Source organism: Micrasema longulum, unplaced genomic scaffold (genome assembly GCF_059751315.1).
Source record: "Micrasema longulum isolate JH-2025_06_02 unplaced genomic scaffold, ASM5975131v1 h1tg000557l, whole genome shotgun sequence".
Taxonomy (NCBI): domain Eukaryota; kingdom Metazoa; phylum Arthropoda; class Insecta; order Trichoptera; family Brachycentridae; genus Micrasema; species Micrasema longulum.
The window spans coordinates 636,495-660,176 of NW_028277753.1; the positions used below are offsets into that span (position 1 = coordinate 636,495).

At 30.8% G+C, this 23,682-nt stretch overlaps 1 protein-coding gene across 1 annotated transcript in view; it reads right to left on the reverse strand.

Moving 5' to 3' along the window:
• Cad96Ca (tyrosine kinase receptor Cad96Ca) overlaps positions 1–23,064 on the reverse strand; it is a 70,821-nt gene extending 47,757 nt beyond the window's left edge. The window contains exons 1-3 of the mRNA XM_088228030.1: positions 21,720–23,064; positions 20,470–21,141; positions 951–1,076 (exon numbers count right to left, since the gene is read on the reverse strand). Coding sequence (XP_088084156.1) covers positions 951–1,076; positions 20,470–21,141; positions 21,720–21,932 — 1,011 coding nt within the window. The 5' untranslated portion in view covers positions 21,933–23,064. The remainder of the gene's footprint in view (positions 1–950; positions 1,077–20,469; positions 21,142–21,719) is intronic.
• Between the last annotated feature and the right edge of the window lie 618 nt (positions 23,065–23,682).

Sequence of the window (23,682 nt, forward strand, 5' to 3'; positions counted from 1 at the left end):
TTAATTGGAAAGACGAAATATTTATTTAACGGTTTGTTTTATCACTTTCAAACGTACGCATGACTTTTATTCGTACTTAAAGTAATTGAACAGGCGATATTTAAAAAAAATATACATATATAATTCATGTTTAAAATTAAAACAAAATAACGTTTTTTTAATCACGTTTATCATTTTGTATTACCGGTCGGTTTAAGCTACATATACATACTTATTAAGGTATAACTTAATTTATTATATCTTAGTAAGAAAGCTTGCGTAGCTTCAAAACCGGTACGTTATAAAATGTAAGATTAGTAGTTAAAAACAAAGTTATTTTAATTCAATATTAATTATAATGAATTACTACGACGTTGGTGCTTCAAGTATAAATGTTATAATTTACATTTATTTAAAAAAAAATAGAAACAACATTTTCATCTGATTATAAACATTTGGAAAAGCAATAAAATATTTATTTGCTAAGGAGAGGGAAAACATTTTTTTGGGGAAAATATTTGAGTCCGGGCATTAAGATGATTATTGGGTAGTTTTAGATTTTAGTTTTTTTACTGAATGAAATTCTAGACTCTTACTTTCTATGTTTGAATGTCAACCTTTTCTAAACTCTTGATTTATTGTTTTCCGTGTTTTCGTGAAGTAAAAGAGCTGAAACCTTTTTTTTTCAAACCTGTGTCAGCTCTTTTGATTTACAAAGGTCGAAAGATAGAATAGTAGAATGGTGAATGGTACAACATGTCAAGATGCCACATAAATCAGCCAATGACAGTTTCCTATATGTTGCAATAAATTTCAATTATGATAACTTCCCAGAAAGTGATATTCAGCTATGTCTACAAACATTTGGACATCAAAATATTGATACTAAATTATTGGTAAAATAGTATTAATTTATTTATGTTTGAGGATTGCTGTTAGTATATTTTTAGGGATTTAAGATAAGTCTCAACCTGCAAGTTAGGCGTAGTCCGGCCCTGTGTCTCGTAACGGTTGGAGAATGCTCGCGGGACCCTCCAGCCCTGGATAGCCAGCCTAGGAGCATCCTGCAGGACTATTCCTCCGGTTGGATCCTTACTCTGGAAAGGATAGGGTAAATCAACACCTGAATAAGGATGGAAAAATAATATCTAAGAAGACGAAAACAATCTAAGTAAAGATGTATTATAATGCCAGGTGAAATATTTGACCTGTGCTTGGCCAGCTAAATACATAAATTGTTTGTGAAAAAGATTATTTTCCGAAAAATTAAGGATTTACTCCATTTTCAGTTTACGAAAAAAAAAACACATCATTTTCGGAAAATAATAATTTCGGGTATTTTTTAAAATTTACAATGAAGAATGTTTCTCTGAAGTGTCATGGTCTGGCCTTGAAACACGTATGTATTTAAAAACTAAGTTTTGTTGTCAGCTGATGAATATTAAGAAATATTTTCATTGTCAAACTACAAAGTGAGAATTTTGGTTGGAAGCTATCGGTTCTACGTGAATCGACAAAATTGCGAATATTTTAGTTCCTGAGAATATAAATTATCTAGATTTTTATCTTTAAAAAAAGCAAAAGCGAAACTAATAGATTGCCGAATTAAGCACTTTTTAAAATATTTTTACTACTTGGAACATTGGATGAATACAAATTTATTTATTTAAACACTTAACTGTACACTGTATTATTTATTTATTTTAGAAGTTTATTGCATAAACTAAGTATTCATATTTAACAAAAAAGAACTTACATTAAACTAGTGAATAGAAAATGAAAACAGAGTATTCTCTGTTTAGGAAATTCTCCATTTAAAACGGCTCAGCCTGTTTTAAGATAGGGATTTTTAATTTTTTTCGAAGAAAAGTTATAGAGCTTTAAAATTTATTTTAAATTGAAAATTTAATATAGGATTGCCCTGAACTATTATCTCTCATCAACTTCAGGGTGCCTGGAAGAATGACTAGACAGGTGCCACCGTTTTGTAGCAACAATTCACGGACAGTGTATACTTGTAATGCCGTTTTAAATAGACTTCATGAACTCGGCAATAGTTATTCTCACATATCTGATATTTATTTATTTATTTATTTCATTTTATTTGGGATTTTTACAGCTATTACATAAACAAAATAATTAGAAAAATCTTAAAAATACTAAAGCCAATTAAAAAAATCCACTGTAAATATAATGACACATAATATATAAGAAAAGAAGTTTAGTAATTGTATTTGTGTGACGTTTGTATTCATGTGTATGTGAATGTGTGTATGCGTGAATGAATGAGGGAGAGGATACATGTGCGTGTGGGAATGAAAGAGGGAGAGGGTGCGTTTGTATGGGTGCGTAAGTATGAAAATAATATATTTGCTTAAAACTTGTAAATTGTATTAAAAATGGTACAATAAAGAGCTTAGTAAAAAGTTAGAAACCTTTTTGTTAAAATTCAAATGACGAAATGATATAAATTGTTTTTTTTAATTTTTTTAAGTATGTTTAATTTCAAAACCGTATTCTGAAGAAAAAAAAAGCATTTTATTTTTTAAATTTAATTGATATATTTAGTGTAGGGTATTGTTCCTATAGAAAAAACCTTTTGAACTTTTTTGGTAATTATATTTATTAATTCATGCATTTCATATACAGTTTTTTGTTCACTTTGCCTAGTTGTGTGAAACAGTACTTATGATTTTCTTGTTGTTTTACTGTAGAGTGTTTTATTATTTGAACTTTTTACTAAATATGCTATATAATTTTTAGGTTATTTATTTAAATATATATCTTGTATAATTTTTGGTTTAATTTTTTTTTTTTTTGTAAATCTTGTTTTTGAAATTTATGTTTTTTAAAAAGAAAAAAAATGTTAAGCCAAATATGATAAAATTATCAATGTTTGTAAAAGGCAGATTTGCCGTTTAAGTTAATAAAATACTATAAAATAAATAAAATAAGTAATTCCATACTACTATAACAATAACAAAAAAAAAACTAAAACTACTTAGTTATAAATGTCTAGCTATGTAAGAATCAATATAAGAATGTAATAATCGTATTACACAAAAAAAAGTATATATTTGTGCCAAGAATATATATTACATAGAAATAAATAATATAGTGTAATAAATAATCAAAAAACAAGTATAAAGTAATGGAATATATGAAGATATAAATAATATGTCTACCAATTATATATTATATAAGTACTTTTTTTTAAAATTCAAATGCATTTTTCAAAAAAATCTCTCGCTTCACTATTTATAAGCGCAGTTATTTTTGTTTTAAAATTTGATTTTCATTTTGAGTCTTTCATATGGCATCAAATCACTAATTTTTTTTGAAGCAATTACATTATATTGCCTCTTACTAAAGGTGGTTTATATAATTGGGACAATACAGTTAATTTGTGTTGCTGAACGAGTGTTTATATTTTGTTGGGTTCTTTTGACCTCACTTAATTTATCATAAAATTTAAGCAGTAGGCATCTCACAAACAATTGTCTTACACCAAATATCTTAAACTCAGCAAATAAATCTTCCGTTAGATACTTCTAGAGTTTTTTGAAAATGATCTTCGTGATCCATTTTTGTGCTATTTTCACTGGTTTAAAGATTGAACGAGAGCAACCTCCCTAACCTTAATTGCAATATGATAGTTTGCTTTGGCAAAAAGCAAAATAAATTTGTCTCATAAATTGAGCATTCAAGATATTTCTTAGGTTTTTATAAATTTCCGCTGATTTCCGTATTTGCTTAGATATTTCTACTATTTGATCTTTTCAGCTTTGTTTAGAATCTATTATGACCATTAGGAATTTTATTGAATTTACTTGCCCTAAATTTTCACATTTGCACAAAGTATAATGATAGAGAAGCGTTCATTTTCTTTCCCGTTGTCTGTGGTTTCGTATCGTCTATTCCTGGGTCAATGTCTTAATCTATGGTCCCTCTGTCCGTTTCCGCCAATTTGGTATCCCGGTCATCCATGGATTTTGTTTTTTCATAAAGCTCATAATGCACCAGGTAGGTGTTACCTGGACTCCAGAAATCAATAGAAACATAATAAGAGTTTTAATGGTAGGTAAAACTCTAATATTATGTGTTCTGAATTGATTTCTGGAGTCCATATTATGAGAGATCTGTCTGTTATCTCTTGGTGACCGGGTGACGCCTTTATTTGATATTAACCGGTTGAAACAGGCTTGCTAGAGAGGAATCTTTTGAGACTGTATGATTTAGCAACTTTCTTTGATAATATTTTCTGAAGGTATTTTCAGTTTTCCAGTTTCCTCTCTCTAATATATGCACGAATGGATCTTGAGTGAAAAAAATTCAGGTTCTGTTTTTTTTGTGATACTGAAGCAGCTGATATTGATTTTTTAAATATTTAAGGTGATTAAATTATATATACACTTTACATATATATACATTAGGTCGGGCATATTGCCTTAAGACAATTTATGCTGACCTACCCAAACCGTTCAATTTTAGAAAATTCAGTAATAAATTAACATATTGTTGGTTTATTAATACTTACATAACACAACAAAATATTGATGAATATGTTTATTTTTTAAGAAGTAAAAATTGATTTAATATCTACATGAAGATTGAAGGGAGAAGAGAGGGAAGGAAAGAGGGAGGAAAAAGAAAAAACTTATAAATTCAGAAAATGACATTTCATACGTGATTCGAATTTTAATAAAGAAGGGGCGGGGCGTCTCTAATGTTAGTGGGTAGATTAGTCCACAATCGACCAGCTACTACTGTGAAAGAGAGGGCAAAAAAATAAATCGGTGAATAGGTATTGAAAAGACCCTGTCGTTATTAGAATGAAGAGTTGGCCCATGCAGTTATTGAGGTTGGAAGAGCTCTCTCAGATTTACAGGCCAAGTGGGATTATTTAAAATATTTTGAAGAATGAGAATGTTTTTTTTTGCCAGATACAAAGCTAGAGTAATTGCGTGCGATATTCGTTATGCAGTAGAATTTTTGCCAAGATTTTTTTATTTAAAATTGATATCACACATATTGCAAATGTCACAAATTAACAGATTGAGTACTTTGCGTCAAAAAAAATATCACTTTTGGAGAACAATCGGTTTCACGCGATTAAAAACTTTTGTTGTAACATACAATTCACTAAATGTAATGTTTTAATGTTTTTCTTCAAGATACGCATTCAATGTAAGTATTTTCGATTTTATTTATTTGAGATAAAATAGAGTAACTGCTACCTAGCGGCCTATCACAAATTTGAATCTCCTTTACTCCTTAATAACTATGCCAATGAGTGTTATTTTATATTTTTGTTTATATAAAAATATGTGTACATATTATAACTTTTTTATTTCAGAATTATTCATTCAGTCAATTTTATACTCTTTGTAACAACATAGTGGCATTATTTTACTTTTAAACCCTTTCAAAGAATGTTTTAACTGCTATTTTCTATTGTCTGTAAACTTTGTTATGTATAACATTAGCAAATTTGTATTGTTAAAGTCATCTAGGTGTTTAATATATAAAATTATATTATTGTACCAAATGTACCAAAGGGAAAAATTTGTCATTTCCAATTCTACATTATTTTATTTGGAAAAAAATAATTTAAAAAAAAAATGCAAATGTATGTTAAATATTGTTAAAATGCGATCTCTCAGGTGATTGCGTTGTCGAGATCTATCTTTCATGTATTGAAAGGCTGAAATAAGCATTGTCGACAAAAAAAAACGAATGGACGGTGAAAGAACGGCTAAAAAGATTTACAATGCGAATGTTGATGGATGCAGAAAACGAAGAAAACCGAGAAAGACATGATCAAATCCAACAAATAATTGAATTGTCGATGATAGACAATATGGACAAGACAAAAGTTGAAATAATCAGCGCGCGTGCAAGATATGATGCATGAGTGTAGAGAAAGCGAGGTTTTTTCCTAACTGTATACTCCTATGGGAAAACGGCGCGGCGTGATAGTAAGTTTGTTTATTTTTTACAAATGTCCGCTTCCCGCGCCCCATCCTTTATAAAAAAAGCATGTCACTCTCCCACACTCTTCAATAACAACATCAACAAACTATCACGCCATTTTTCCGTAAGGGTGGGTAGAGAAAATACAACGTCATTTCAATCTATCTTTGCACACAGATCTCGCTTCCTTTACATTCATACATCTTCTTATTATTCCGACTTTTGGTAAGTAAATTTTCAAATATTTGTTGGATTGGGTCATGTCATGTCTTTTTCGGTTTTCCACGCTTTCTGCATCCATCATTCGCGTAGTAAATCTTTTTGGCCGTCCTTTTGCTATCCACTCGCTCTACTTGTACAAACCAACGAAGCTGGTTTCATGATTTTGTCGAAAGTACTCATCTCAGCCTTACATAACGTACGGATCTCAACATTTGTGAATCTATCGTACATAGTTTTACCACATTTTTGCCTAAGATATCGCATTTTGACAGCATTCTGCCTATTTTTATACCTGTTTTTCCAAGTCCATACTTCGCTCCCATACATCAGGGTCAGCAAACTGGGTGCCTCTTACGACAAACGTTTATTTGGCAAGGTTGATTTAAGTGTACCGTTCACTCTGTTCCCGACACTCACCTTCCTTTCAATATCTTCCTTAGTCATTCTATACTAAATAAACATGCTTTTCAGAAATACAAACTCCTCTATCTGTTCCAGTACAACCCCATTCTAAAGATTTCACATCTAGTCATACTTTAATTTCGTTCAAAAACTATCACATTCGATATATCGACATTCATCAGCCTATTGCTCTTCTTGCATGCATCGTATACTTTTGTTTCCAAGAGTTGCAGGTAGAGTACCTCTTTGTTGTTAATAAGAAGCACGGCATCATCAGCATACAAAAGACAATTGACAATTAAATCACCCATGTTTGCTCCCATTCTTAAACCTTTCAGTTCTTTCATACAGTTATTGATATTTATTTATTTATTTGTTTTTCAAGAATTAACGGTACAAGTACCTTTTACATTATATACATACATTAGTATTTATAGTGGAGTAAATACAGTAACAACTTTATCAATGCTTACTAAGAAAGAACATAATTAAAATATTGATTCCACACTAAAATGTTTTACAAGTAATTGTTTATAAGCTGGAAATTTCAATAAAAATATGTCACCTAAATCCGAATGTTTATTACCCAGCGCATGTAGACGATTCAGTACTGAATTGCTAGAATAATTGAGATATGATTGTTGTAGTGATAAAGTTGAACTAGCCTTGTCACTCTAACTGGTACTTTAAAACCAATGAGGGCCAAAATTTCAGGGCCGTCCAATACTGAATTAACGATTTTAAATAGAACTTATAAATCATGAATAGCTCTCCTGTCCCTTAATTTAATCAAATTTAATATATTAAATAAATAATCATAGTTACGAAATTCATTACGTATTCCTAATTTAAAATTAACATATCTCAAAAACTTATTCTGAACTCTTTCTATGGTAATTTGGTGAGAGGCATAATAAGGGCTCCATGTTGTAGAATTATACTCCAAGATGCTTCTCACCAACGAGGTGTATAAAATTTTTAAAGTGTTTATATTTTTTAAGTCCTTAGTGATGCGCAAAATAAACCCAAGCGTCTTCAAAGATCTACTACTAATATCATTAATGTGACTGAAAAAAGACAATTTCTGATCAAAAATCACACCCAAATCCCGCATCTCAGCAACTGAATCCAATGCAGTGTTACCGATTGAGTAGTCAAATAAAATAGGATTTTTTATCCTGAAAAATCTCATGATATGGCATTTTTTTATATGCAATATATACATTAAACAGCCATGGTGACATCACACATTAAAAGAATGTAATATTTTCCTTCTTATTAATTAAATTGTGGTTCATTCAGCTCCACTAAATTTGTTTGTCAATTTTTAAAATGTGTAAATGGGAGCTAAACTTCTAACTGTCTATGCGTTCTGTAGCTTCAAGACGTCCTGTAATCTAGCTCCTAACTGTTATAATTTTTGATTGATCTTAATTGAAAACGAGGAACTTGAATCCCAACCGTCCATGCGCTCTGTAGCTGCAAGACGTACTGGGATATTTATGAATTGTACAGCGCCCTTGAGGTGATTTTCACAAAAATGGCGCTTTATAAATTATCCAACAATATAAGAATACATAACAAGGAAAAATAGGTAAAATATGTGTGTTTACTAACTTATCCTGGTATCAGTGACTGTAATAGAGGGGTTCAAACTGATGACTGAAAAAAATAAACCCCTAAAACTCAATTTAAAATTATAACTCAATGGGAATAAATATTGTTAATGAAATTAAATTTAGCTATGGAGGTAAATTAATAACGCTAACGATATTTGATGACGTCCATTTTCATATTCCATTCGCTTGAAAAACGTGCCTTTAATTAAGGCTTCCTTTTTGTAATATGTGATTATAACCTAACTAAAATGTATAATTTATTCCAATTTATTGACCATTAGCCGTGAATATTTTTTTCAACATGACTTGTATATTGTGAAAGGTATTCATAAAATTTGCTACTTTATACCAAAGAGATTTTTTATTATCTGTGACGTGAAATAAACGGAGAAATTAAAAAAAAAAAATTACCACGTCATTAAATAGAAGCAAATTATTTTCGGATTAAGTTCTTAAATAATTATTAAAATTAATTTGAACTGCCACTTATTTAAAATGCTGAGTTGTGAATTTTAGATTGCAGAATAGGGAAAAAATAATTCTTCAATCTACATTTTAAAAATTATATGTTTTTATAGATGTTGGTGAAAAAATGTCTCAAAATGGCCTAAAAGTATCAATAATGATGATCATTATCATCATTCCCTTTTCCGCACCAAATAGTGCATAAAAAACTGAATTTGTAAAACAAATACAGCGTATTTTGATCATTTGTTACTTGAAGGTAAGCTGATCAGTATTACGCTTTAGCTGTCAGTCCAGGAGAAATGAAATATTGTAGTTTGAAAAACGTCCACCTTGCTTGGAATCGAATCTAGGGCCTAAAGAATGGTAGGCGAGGCGAACGCACCAACCACTACCCAACAAAGCGGACTTACCAATACTCGCTTTTATTATTCAGAAGATGAATACACTTGTCGAGGGTTTTGGTTTTATTTCACCCACAGAACTTTATTCTTCATCTGCCTTGACAATGAAAAAAATAATTTCAGAAACATTTGGAACAATTTTCATAACAGAAAATACTACTTATTTATTTATTTCTGGCAAACGTTTTCTAATAACATTTATTATTTGAGCTTTTGCAAAATAAATATTAGATACTGACCAGTTTCAGAACAAAAATATTTCTTTGTTAAAGCTAGAACTTCACATTTTTGTTGGTCCATTAAATATAATTTAATATTTTAACACGAACTAAGAACGGAAATATAGTAATATTATTTGCCATAGTGAATCACAAAGTCAGTGCTTCAAATATTAATACATAATATTTTCTGACAAAGAAAATGTTAAATCCAAGATTTGCATTTGTAGATTCAATTGAAAATTCAAAATAAAAACATTCCCGTCAAGTATATGCCCCTATTATCCTATTAACATGGTATTCACGTAAATAGAATTAAAAATCCTAATTCTGATCTGATCTGATGGTCAATTAGTTGGTCTTGTAAAAAGGAGCTTTATTGTACGTCTGTTCTTGTTCTAGGCTATTTATCGGAATTGGAAGGAAATTGCTCAAACCATTTTTAAAGTAGTTAAGCCTTTGTCCTCCTCCATTGTGGAAATAATGTTAATTGATGTTTTCAATAAGCCTTAAAATAATTTAAATATCTATCTGGGTTTTTTATAATTCTTTTTTATCATATATAACAGTAATTACTTCTCCCTTCACTGTAACAAAACTTAATAAGATTTTCTTTCTTTTTAATATTTTGAGTTTGTCCGAATGTTTTTAGGCAAAAACTGCACCCCCGAATGAGTTATTCTTACTAACCTCACTAAAACTTCATAAGGATGGAAGAATTGAAAAAAACTATGTTTAAACAAGAAAAAAATATTAATGTTACACGCTGTATAAAACGGCCACTTAAACCAGCTAACGACAGGTCATAAGCCCCGTAAATGCTCAGAATGCCAAATTCCTTACGTGAAATGTTCTCTACCTCTGTTTTAGTACGTTAATATTTTAAACTTGTCCAAATGTTTGTAAATGAAGAACTTAAATCAACAGACCGAAAAAAAACCATTTATTTCTTTTTATTTATTCACATAATATTCATTTAACATTTACTGCGACACTAGTCCTGACTCCATGGAACCAAAGTCCTGTGTTAAGTTAGGACGTATAATTATTCTGTCCATGTGATGTCACTGAACTCCTCCTAAACAGTTTAACCGATTTGCGTGCAGTTTTTAGCAGAATGTAGATTTTTGCGCTGCGCGTGTTTGTAGATATTACATTTTCAAACTAATCTGTAAAAAAAGATAGGAGCATAAATATATGTTTTATCGACCTACCAGGGTTGCATTCAGCGAGATTGCATGTACTAAAAAAATGAGAAGATGTTATTGTTTTGCATGTAAAACGAGTTTGTATTTGAATGTTTACAAACGGCATTCGTTTTTTTGTGGATCTCAAGCAGATTATTAACTTTAATTTCTACCCATTTTTTTCTTTTTGGTTTTACTAAAATAATATTAATAGACGTACAATACATTTTTGAAAATCGCAACCCTAAATTAAGTCCACTCCTGTTGTTAACGTTTAAAAAAACAATTCTGAATTTAAATATGATTTATTTTAAGTTTTAAAATTCAACCATTAAAAAGTATCTAGGAGGGACCGGTTAAGACCACGGGTACAGTGGGATACGGGCACCTCACCCTGGAGATGAGAATTACTTGGTCACACATTGGTTAGTATAGAGTCAAGTAATCTTATATAGAATCGTGTAAATATTATATTAATTCTTACTAGGGAGACTATTAAGTTAATATAAACTCATTGTTTTAAATTGGTAAATCTAGGTTATGTAGGAGAGAGTTGTAAGGAATGTAGGTATATTGTTGGTAACAATAATATATTTACAATCGTCTGCATACCCACATAGCTTAGCAAGTCATTCTAGATTTGTCTCTCCTTGTAAACAGTCGGTCTCTAATCACAATAAAATAAGTATTTATAATCACAGTCAAATACATAAAGTCTTATTACTGATCTTCATATACCACCATTGGGTATAACACTACTTCAATTAAATATTTGAATATTAACAATTCATCACTTACAGAAAATTTATATCCCTGGCGGAATTGCACTTTTACTTTGTTTTGGGCAACAGAAAATCATACAATGACGAAACGAAAAGATTGAAATGTCATGTCAAAAATTAGACAAATTATTTTTTGTTTTGTTCACCATTTTGTGAAAGAGACCGAAATTATATTGGAATTGAATTTTTACAATCAATATAGTGCTAAGTTCCCGCAAACTAAGTTTTGTAAAATGTCTATTAAAAATAAACGTAATGATGGAATTTTTCAATATAAATTGATAAAAACACCATCCATGAATAATTAATTTTATATTTTCGTTTAGAATCACCTTAACTACTACCGTAAATAAATACCACGTAAGACTGCTTCTATGCACTTGTATGCGAGTTTAATGTACAGTGTACTAGATTATTTTTTTAAATTTTTTTTATATTTATATTTGGACCCCTGTATTTAGTAGCCTTACATGTCATGTACAAGGCGGTACTCGAAAAAATCGTTTTTGTTTGTCTTTGAAATGGGACGTTCGATCCCTGATTTTGGTTTATTACATTTAGGAGTCAAATCACCATTGTTGCAAAGTTCAAGAACAATGGCGCGTGATAACTACTTTTAACTGCAGTGTGGATATCTGTTAAGGATATTCCATCTTTCCTGCATTCTGCTCCAAGATCATGGCGTTGCAAACTGAAAAATGGGCACTGAAGTAACAAATGTTCGATACTCTGTGAAGAAATATCATTGCATAGACAAGAGTCATCATTCTTTAATTTAAACCCATATAGATAGTTTCTCATAGCTCCGTGTCCGGTAAAAATTTGGGTCGTTTCGAAAGTACTTTGGTGATAATGACGGAAGTTTGCTGCATCAGCCAGCGTTGGGAAAAACATTTAAGTGATTTTACCTGTAGAAGAAGCGCGGTAATGATCCTCCCAACGCTGCGCTGCTGCGTATTTTGTTTTATACAGCGTTTAGCAAAGCTAAGGGGAAATTCTGAGAAGAAATTCAAAATTTATTAAATAGGGGTGCAAACAATATAAATAAAACTGTAACCTTGTGGATTGATTTTGCACCTAGTGAACACTTTCCGAATATAGGGGAGTAGAAAACTTTACACCATGGAAACCTACCCAGACTTTATCAATAATAATTGGATGAGTTGGAAATAAAATAAAAAAACATAATTAATTTAATGCGAAAAGAAGGTATCTTCTTATAACATTCCATAAATGAACATAGTATATGAGATTACGATTATAATTTTAAAACGAACGTAGGCGCTTTGCGAAAATTAGAAAAAATCAGCGTTAAATTTGATTTTGAGAAGAAATTTTAATTACATTCCAAGATATTTACAAATGAATCCAAAAGTTAAAGTAACATTAAACGAATTTCCAGAGAACTTTTTTTTTCTAAAAATCCGGGTACTAAAATTTTACGTTTTATAATAAATTTGTTTGAAACGATTACCATCCCCGTACAATTGCGTTAAGGGTCGAAAATCATTCATTTAAGATTATTATTTTATTGACTCAGGCTGGACTTACATTCTTGAAGTTATTGCCATATTTTGGAGACGGGACAGATTTACAGCTTATTTTTAAATTGGTTAATACTCGTACATTTCTTAAAATACGAAAACCAATGAACCTTTAAAATAAATAGAACGTTAAAAACAAAAAAGAAAAAATGCGCCTGAATGTATACGTATATATTTTTTTTTATCAAATTGGCATTTATTTCATGAATTCATCATATTTGCGTATTTTCATTAAAATATTTATTGCAAAATATAATCATTTTTTATCAGTATTACAAATGTATTATTTTACACAATAAAGTACTCAAACAATCAATAAACTATCGCCGTATTTTTAAGATAGATTTTAGGTTTGTTACACTGATGACAATGTTTTTATTTACTAAATAACAAACTCGTTCACAGCTTCAAATACTTAGAAGTCCACATATCTGAGGATGAGCGCTTGCAACCCGTCTAGGAACTGCTAAAGCAACTTTTAACAGGATGCGTGTTGTCTGTAACTTTAGTATATAATCGGTCAAAACGAAATGCCAATTATTCAACTCTTGTATAATGCCAGTACTCCTATACAGGTGTGAATTTTTTCACCTTACCAAAGCTTAAAACACTAAACTTTTGAGTTTTGAGCCTTATGCACCACTGGGTGCAGAAATGGGAATAATGATGGTATCTATAGTTTATATTTGATTAAGGATATTTTTTTTATGTCTGGGTGTTTTACAATTTACCACTGCGAACAATACAATAATGGAATATATCGATACTAAAAATAGGTATCATACGATAAACGTAAATGAAATTTTAAAAAAAACAAACTATTTTTACAAGATTTAACTTTGTTAGTAATTAGAGGTGACGGCGCAAATGCACGGGTGTAATTGTTGTCACAACCTCGCCAAATTCATAACCCACCAACTGTTTTTCTATCCCGCTGTCAGTCCTTTGTCTGTTTTCGTCGATATACTATCGTTCATTCGCTCGGGCCAGTGCCAGGATTTTATCTTGTCTCAAAGCTCGTTGCCAGTATCTCATCAGTCCCAGTGTGTATTTTGTCTTAAAGCTCGTTGCCCATGGCCATCCGCGTACCGAATACCGTTGTCCAAATCAGCTATTAACATGTTCTATCAGAATCCAAATATAACGAAAGCGCTTATACTGCAGGAAGAAGCCAGGAACAGGTGAGTGGCTATTCTATCCTAACCCATCTTCCCTAGTCGAGTTTTTGACCAACGGCTAATACCGGTGTGACGTCACGCCATGCTGAAGAATTAATTTTAAAAATACAGCCACTACTCACGCATTTATTATTTAAAATCCGATGGGTCTTGCTTTCGGGGAAAACTCGGTTTTCTAAGTCTTTCCCCTCCAAAAAGGTTGAATTTGAAATATCAGCCGTCTAGTTCATTAGTGATTTCAATTCTGTGCTGAAGCGGATAAAGAATACAGTTGTGAGTGTGAAATTGAACCAGAACCCAGGATAAGCATTTTTAAACTAATGGTTACTCTCAGGTAAAAATCCTGAAAAAGGAAATTTAGTCGAAATAAGTTCACCTCGTTGTGTTATGGTTGGCAGGTTCTTCAGATTCTTTAGGCCTTGGGTTCGATACCTAACAGGGTGGATGTGAAATATTGGTTTCAAATGTGGTTTTTCGAATCCTTTACTTTCCGCGTAGCAAAAAAAAAGTATACAGTTAGTAATTCACGCAAAAATAAATCTCTCAATTAGTTATTTAGATATGCCTGACTAATAAACTGGACGATCGATATGTCCTTGAAGATTTTGAAGAACTTAAATTTCGTTGATAACAAAATTGTGAATGACGTTTTGTAAAAAAATATGTTGTATCCCTAAGTCTTAAACAAATTATAATTTCTTAGAGACAAAAGAACAAAATTATACTGAATTCAGTATTTTAAGAAATGATAAAAATTCTGTGTTTTAACCGGAAAAAATATTTTTTTATTCACAACGATAAAATGGGAATAAATGTTTTTCAAGAAAATAAATTACATCCATCTCTAAACGTACGCAGAGCAATAACTATTTCCGATCTCAATATCATAAGAATTTATTTGATATAGGTAGGTACTCAGTATATTTTTGGAAGTTTCATGTGTATAGAAAATTTATGAGTTTTGTGGATTCAGGTCAAAACACTAATTTTATTTCACTGTTTGAAAATAATGTTTGTTCTTGATTTTATAAAAATATAATCATAAAAATTGGGTTAAGTTTATATATTTATGAGATACAAAAATAAGGCTTATCATTTTTTTTTTTTTTCATTTTGTTTTTGTTTGTTTAAAATAACATTTTTACTAGTTTCTATGGCAAACGCGCATTTCCTGGTTAAAAGTACAAAAAAAAAACTAGAAATTCAAATCTGAATTTAGAGCAGCCGAAAAAGAAAAATTAAGGGGCCCTTTACATGTGGGCGAAGATAATAAATATGACAATATTATTTTGTCCCAATTCCGTGAACAGCCTCGACCGTGCGGGACAGAACGCTGGGACAATACAAAATTTCAGCCGTAGTTCACACTTGACCGTCGCGAAAATTAATATTAAACGGCGTTGATTACGAGCAAATTCATGAAAAATACTATTCGTTTTATTCCAATATGTATTTAAATTTTGTTAAAAAACGAACTAAATAATGGAAGAATTATGTTTTCTATCTCAATTTTCAACAAAAGAAATGTGCGGGGGCGACACGTTTACGACGTCCAAATCGCTATTGTCACCAGGTTCTTTCCATACGTACTCACAAATGCTATTATGTAGCTAACTAATACCGTGGAATGGCATTAAACCAAGAAGATTGCAAGTAGGTACGAGGCATAGTACGCAGTTCCGATAAAGGTTCACGGCTAAAATTCTTTCCCTTTTCCAAGACTACTCAGATAAATATAGCAGGAAATTGAGGAAATAAAATCCGCTTGTAAAATATTAACCTTGTTCATAATAAACAAGGTCAATAGTACTATAACTCTCATATTATGAAAAATAAAAAAATAGTAATTAACACAATATTGAATGCACTTATTTACCCTCGCTGAGTTAATTACATTTGATGAATAAAAATTATTATGGGTACATAAAAATATAAAATAATGATCAATCTAAAGACTTTTAAAAAAGGTACTAAAAGAATCCCCGTAGACTTTTCAAATACCATCACCATTATCATTCCATTTACGAATGTAATGGTAAATAGGGCTTTATATTATTTTGATTAAACAGCTATTCGGTAATTATCCGGTAGTAGCCCAATATTCGGCCGGATAACGGATAGTAGCTCAATATCCGGCAGATACCTTATATTCATTTAACTGAGAAAATTTCATAAAATTAACACCCCTAAATCGAATTTTTGATATCGACCCTCATTATTTAAAAGATAAAAATGTATGCCAGTGTTCACTGTATACTATAGAAAAGTAATTAAACCCGCAAATAAACAAAATATTATCAAAAATTATTTCTTAAATAAAAATATATTTACGTGACAAAAAAACAAAGCGAAGGGGGAGAAACTACCCAAAACCATTAAAATTACTTAAGTTATAATATTTTAAGCCATATTGATATGCAACTCATTGATCGATAAATGATCATTAATAATATCGTATAAACCGACTTTTTATTTCACCGATAATAAAATGTTTGTTTTTAACTATGAGAAAAACTTGAGCACCGGGGTATTTTCGTCGTTTTATTAGACACTGAGCCGGTTATACGGCTGTCCAGCTTATGATCTTGCCGGATATTTGGTATCCGGCTAAACTACTATCCGTTTCATCACAACATATTACTTTTAGAACCTGGCACCACGGCATGTCATGTCAACAATTTTTAGATATTAACATATTCTTTACACGTGAAACCGATTTGACTTCGATAAAATGTAGTAAAACATTTTTTATCATAATGGCTTCGATAATTAATATTTGCCAAAAACGCTATTAAACGGGAAATACATGTTATTGCCATGAGATGGGGTCTTCTATTTGTATGTTAAATACTTTTATAGAGACGGAGAACATTCAGTTGTCCAACTGGTCCAAGTATAAAAATTTAAAAACATGATTTAACGTTGCCTAGTATGCAGGAGAAAAAAGTCAGTAAAACGAATCTCACCTGCATTAATAAGGATTACAGCTTTTAAACTTCACAAAAATCAACAGATGGAAGAATTAAAAAAATATTATTGTTACATAGTGTGTAATGTGGCCATGTAAACCACCCAATGCCAGGTCATAAGCTGTTAACAAAAAGCAGACTGTACCAAAAAAAAGGAATTTCATTTAGTTTTGTAAAAGGTTGAAGAAAGGAAAAGAACATGGAATGGACCTACCTTTTATGCGATGTAAATGTTCTCCAATTTTGGGCACTAGATGATAAACGCACTATCAAATGTAACTATATTTACAACAACGCGCGTAGACTACAATAAATTTTATGCAATCTAATGTTATGTCAAAATGTTGTTTTGTTCCAAATCCAAATCTTTTGATTTTAAATATATTCTATCTTTATGTAAGGTAGGTACCACAAGGATAGGTCAGGAGAATGATGGGAACAACGGTAATCGGCCAGGAATAATATCGATAAATGCTGTTATATACTAAACATAAGCCTTGTCAATGCCTAGACCTTCATATTTCCTTCTCTAAAATGTTATTCATTTAAGAGTGAAATCTAGCCCTTTTCTGTAAAAATTTGGAATAACTTTTTTTCAAAAAATAAATAAACAGTCAAAGTGAAATCAATAAACTTGTATGTTTATTATTGCCTTCCGTATTAAAACAATTTGTATTTAAATACAAATGAATTATTTTTTTAATAACCCAATGTTAATGTGGTAGTGCCTGTCAGTGAACTAATTAAATACACAAATTTTATTGGTGTTAGTAGGCAAACTAGAACGCTCTCATAAAGCAGAGTTTATTAAATATTTTATTGGAATGTATAGGGCGTTCAAATGTTTAATGGCCTACCTACATGAATGTGTAAGTGCCTGTCGGTGAACAAAGTAAACGTACAAATTTTGTATATGTTACTATGCACACTAGAATATTTTATTTGTAAGCTTTCTGTCACACAGACATAAACAAACACTATTAAGGATTTTAAAAGATTGTACATAAATGATACTAAAAATCCCCTTTATTCCACATCAAACAGTATTTTTGCTAAATAAGTAAAAAAACAATCTTAAGTCGAAATTTCCCCAAATATTCATTCAATCATAATGCTGAATCTTCCAATTAAAATCTCTTCAGAAGGTTAAATATTCGAAAGAAATCCAATAAAGGGATTCCATAGGAAAAAATAATGATTTTTCTACGGTTCAACCTATCAGCGCATACTAGTTTTTTTAGGGCGCAAAACTTAATTTATACACAGCTTAATATTATTAATTGAATCGGCATTTACTTTTTAACACTTCATGATAAATTACTTTTAAAATGTTACATTGTTATAAGTGTCACACAATTTTATAATTTTACGAGAACACTATTACAGTTTTGGGGGGGAGAGCTCTCCCGAAACTGTATTAGTGTTTTTGTAAAATAAAAAATGTGAAAAACACTAATAACATTTTTTTATTTTCATAATTATTTATACACAGCTCATTTAGGTAGGGGGATTTTTTTATTGATTTCAATCACGAGTTGAAACGCGCTGAATTTTTTTTCACTGAATATAAAAAAACTGACACTTTTCTCTTATAAAACGCTTAAAAAAATAAAAACAAATAACATGAGCTTTTACGCAGTTAGTTCAACACAACTGTGATCCGCGATAGCGAAACTTCTGTGAATCGTAGCGCGTAGTGAAATAATAGCGATACGTTTTTACCCCGCAAATTTCGCTGCACTAAACTCATTTGTATTCAAAATGTCCTCCCAGTAAGACAAGTCTCTTTCCACATCTGCAGAAGAGGAATTGAACGTAGTTGTGCAGAAAGCAGCCAGCTATAGAAAAGTGAAACTGAGATAATAGCACCTTTGTGAAAAGAGTGAATAAACAAATCTCCACAATAGTTGGAATGTTTTTGACTTCAACAAATTAATGATAAACAAGAAATATATTAGTTTTTTTTTACTTTACAAACAAGAATTAAATCATGTATTTGACCAGTTTTAATGATTTTTAAATTTGTTAAGACTTTCTAGTGCTGTGGGTGTTTTTTGCTAATTGAGAAATACTGTTTTTGTGAATGATACCATTTTCAGAAGGTGATTAAAACAACGTTTTGTATGAAATCGGTCTGGCTGTTTTTAGCAGAATATAGAATTGACCTTACTGCGCCCAATAACATCGACATCTCATTTTTTTTTAAATTGAGGACTAGCCGCTTTCTGCATAACCACGTTCAATTATAACTGCTTGTACCTACTTTAAAAAAGTCGTAGAACAAGGGTTTATGAAATTTACCAAACACAAAGAATTTTCTAGAAAATAAGGTTTTATTTTTAGATTTTATTCCAAATTTTAATTTATCTAGTTACGATTTTCCTCTATGCTACATCTTTTTCATTTGTATTTTTGTAATCAGTTTAACGATTTAAATTTATTGGATTTCTGTAATATCTATGTCCGCCATCTTTATCGCAGCAAAATTCTGTCTTTCCGCACAAATACGTGATATCGCGATGAAACGCGAAATTGGAATGGTGTGACAATCAAACAAATTTCGCTGCTAAAAACGATATTTCGCAAATAGAGATGCAAACATAGGAAGTCGTAGAAAGTAAGAGCGAGATGCAACATACGGGATACCTTCTCATACATATTCTGGGACTGATTTGTCGTGGTTTTACTTTCGGGGATCGCAGCGGTGGTGAACTATAGGCGTTGTGTCAGCGTGGTATGAATGCCCATAGTAAAAATATAATGGTACATAGAGTACTGTATTGTTAATAAAACTGCAAGGATGTTTTATTGCATTAACGCATCAGTCTTGATCCCTTCAATATATATTTTATACAAATTATTATTTTTTTATTTTTTTTATTTAAATGAAAACATATTATACATAATTTTATAAAATATTCCCAAGGAGTTTTTTTGAAAACTCATTTAGGGACATGCAGATAACAATATTTATTTAAAGATGTTTTTATATTTTAAACTATAACATTACTTACAAAAGCAGAATGAAAATTATGATACTTTACAAATTAAAAGGGTATGAAAAATGTTTAAAAATAACAAAATACAAATAAAACCAAGTATGGAAATAAATTCAAAATGATGTATACATTAAACAATCTGGGAAAAAAAAAAAAAAAAGTTTTAAAATTACATGTATGTATATATACAAACTGAACTAGTACGAGAGTGCAAATGTTAAAAATTACAAGAAAAAAAAGTTTTTTTTTTTAATAAACAAAATATGCGCACCCAGTTCAGGTCAAAAAATATCAAAAACATAACAAAACTAATTAAACATAATACAAGCTAAAAAGTATAAAAAAAGACAAATAACATTTCAATAGTACTAAAAATTACATATACAAGCAAAAACGGTAAAATATTAAAAGTTATATGTTCAAGATGCTATTCTTGAACTCAAAGCTTGTTCGTAAATGGCAAATACAATGTGCTAAGACAATCATAAATATGTACGAAAATCTACATAATAATTTGGATTAACTTACCATTTTGGCTTTCTTGGCCTTAGATCTGGAGGGGCATATCTTTTTTCTGAACACCAACGCTATAACTCCAACGATGAAGAATATAGCGCAAACTGATGCCACTGGTACAATGGTTGCTGTGAGATCAGGAACAGACTTAACTGCTCCTTCTGTAGCGTTGACAATATTTGTTTTAGTATCTATTTCGTTTGTCAATAGGTCCATTTCTTTTTCGTTATTTGTTTTTTTCAAATCTGGACGAGTACCGGGTGGGTAATCGAATTTTGGTACGAGAGGATTTGTTGGTTGCAGTTGGGTTGTTTTGGTTACAATCTTTGTTTCGGTTTCATTGCTTATATCTAAATCGTCTTCGATGTATGTTTTAGTTTGAACTCTTCGGTTTTTGTTGTTGCTTTGGCTTGTTTGTTCATCTGGTCTGTAGTTGCTTACTGTAGGTTGGTTATATATGTTGAGGTTGGGTGGTATTAAGGGCAGTTGTGGCCTTTGGTTAAATCCTGGTAAGGATAGGAATGGAGGACGCACTCTAGGGGGACCGTTTGCAACTCCTCCTCCAGGGTAGTAGTGTTGTGACCCATCTCGTCCTGTTGCATTAACGATGTTAACCCATACTTCATTCTTTGCAGTAAGTTTCCCGTCTGTAACCGTAACGTAGAGGAATATATTCTGCCCAGCCTGAAATAACAATAACAATATTAAGCCTTTACGTTTACGGTACATTCATTTACAAACGACCATTAGATTTAAAAAAAAAATTATTCTGGCAACAAGAAACAAAGCTGGTTTATTTTCAATGTTAAATGAGTTTCCTACTTTTGAATTGATAGATTAATATCCTTCAAAATCAGTTGGACGATAAAAGTTGATTATTTGAACACATAAAACTGAGATGTATTTTGAGAAGAAAATTGAAAAAATTCCAATAACCTTGAGATCAAAAACTTAAAAACGGCACAATAACCAGAAATCAACGTTCTATTTTACAAAAAAAATAATGATCTAAAATGAAATATAAATGAGTGTTCATATAAAGGCTGAAATATGAAAATAATTTACTTTCTGTCACACATCGAGTAATGTGATCATTTAAACATGCGATTAACAAATTCTCAAGCCCGATAAATGCCATAACATACTCTATGCCATGGCTACTATATATTATCTTTTTGAAAAAAGCATCATTATCTTTTAATAAATCATTTTAATTTCTTATGCTGTCGATAAAAATATGTATGAGAAATTTTCATTCAAACCTTGTCTTTCAGGCTTTCATTCAGATACACGACTCCTGTTGTGTTATCGATAGTGAAGGGAAGCAAAGGTTGCCCAACGGGAGCTGGTCCATGATGCAGTGGCTCTAGGCCGAAGATGAGGGGATCTCTCTCCATGTCTTCAGCCCGGACCCTCGTCACCACAGCACCGACAGCTTCAGTCGAAGGTATTCTCCAGTTTCTGTCGAGCAGCATAACTGGTGGAGTGTTTTCGCTGCTCTGGGATGAAGCTGAAACGAGAAGAGGAAAAAATTTGATATGGTTTTAAATTTTTATTTTGTCCTAGTTTTAATTTGGTTATTTGAATTTCGTATTCTATATTTACAAATAAATGCATTTTAATTTAAATTACATGGGTTAAAAAAGTACGTGTAAAACGATACAATTTAAATAAATAAATATCATTTTATGACATTGTCCAAAGGCAATGTTTCTAATTTTTTGTATTTAAATCGACATCAATCAACTGTTTTTAGATAGATAAGGTATCTTAATTCAATGGGTTATGCTTCCACATTCCGCTATGTCTATAAATCTTGATAAACTCTCAAGGGGCTAAATTCAGTAGATACCTACTTCTTTACAAACATGTTTACATACTTTTAATATTGCTGGCATTAAGTTGGCAACTCCATTTTTAGTATTTCCGAATCTCAAAAAGATTTTCTATCTCTGTTGCTGCCTCTTGGTGTAATCGTTATCGCGTTAGGATACCGTGCATAAGGGTTCCGATTCCTGGCAAAATTAAGATGAACCGTTTTAGACCAAAATCAATTCCTGTGAACAAGTATACTTTTAGGAAAAAGTCATAAACCCTAAAAATTATAATTTTGAGTTAAATATGCCATTTAAAGCCTAAAACAACGTTGTTTAAAACATCACTAAGGTAACTGAGTTAAATGAATGGTGCTTTAATCCGAATTATTTGTTTTTTAGTAGGTGATTTTGTTTAATTATGGATTAAAACATAAAAAAATAACGTTTTGAAAAACATGTATTGTCATAAAAAAAAAATTGAACACAATACTTTAATCATTTAAAATATAATACTTGTATTTCTTTTCTTTTACTAACTGTTATCGGTTGTATTATCCAAATTATAAATCAGCAAAGGTCACTTGAACCAATTTTAGCCACCTTGTTTTATCAACCTTCCAGATATTTGAAAATTTCGAAAGAAAAAAGGTAAAAGAAAAAATAAATGGAATTCATTACAAAGACATGAATGAATTATGTTGTGTTCATAAAACCTCCAAAACGGAAAAATCTGATTTTTCCTTGGTCTCGTAACTTTCAAATATCGCCATTTCTCAAAACGATGTTTTTCGGATTAGTGACGTTTTCCGGAAAAATGACGTTATTAATTATGAATACAAGATATTAAATATAATTGATATTATATCAGTTTGTGAAGTTTTCTCGAAGAACTATGTTTTTAATTAAATCAATGTTGCTGTAAATTAACATGAGTTGTTGATAGTCTCAACCTTTTTTTCTCTACTCGATTAACATAAAAACTCTATCTTCCTCCTAATGGTTTATTTATGAAAAAGCTTTCGGCAGAATAATATAGGGCTGTCTTTAAAAATATATTCTTGGTATAAGAACCTGTTAAAGGTCATCACGTAGGTTAACTCCCATGTTGTGGGAAATTCCTTTGTGTGCCCTTGATCGTTTTTCTCATTTCGAAAACCCATGCCATGATTTTCTCTTACGCGATCGTGACGAAGACATTTATTATCAATTTTCAAAATAACAATGATTGTTATTTTGAACCGGATCGTGGTCCCGTGGTAGTATTGTGGACTCACTGATCAAAAGTCCTAGGTTCAAATCCCACTCCACCACAACTCGATTTCCATTTTCCAGCACAAGTTATTTACGGCTTTTAGAAAATAGTCAAAAAATTTAAATATTTGAGTAAATAGTTACAAATCAAGTATTT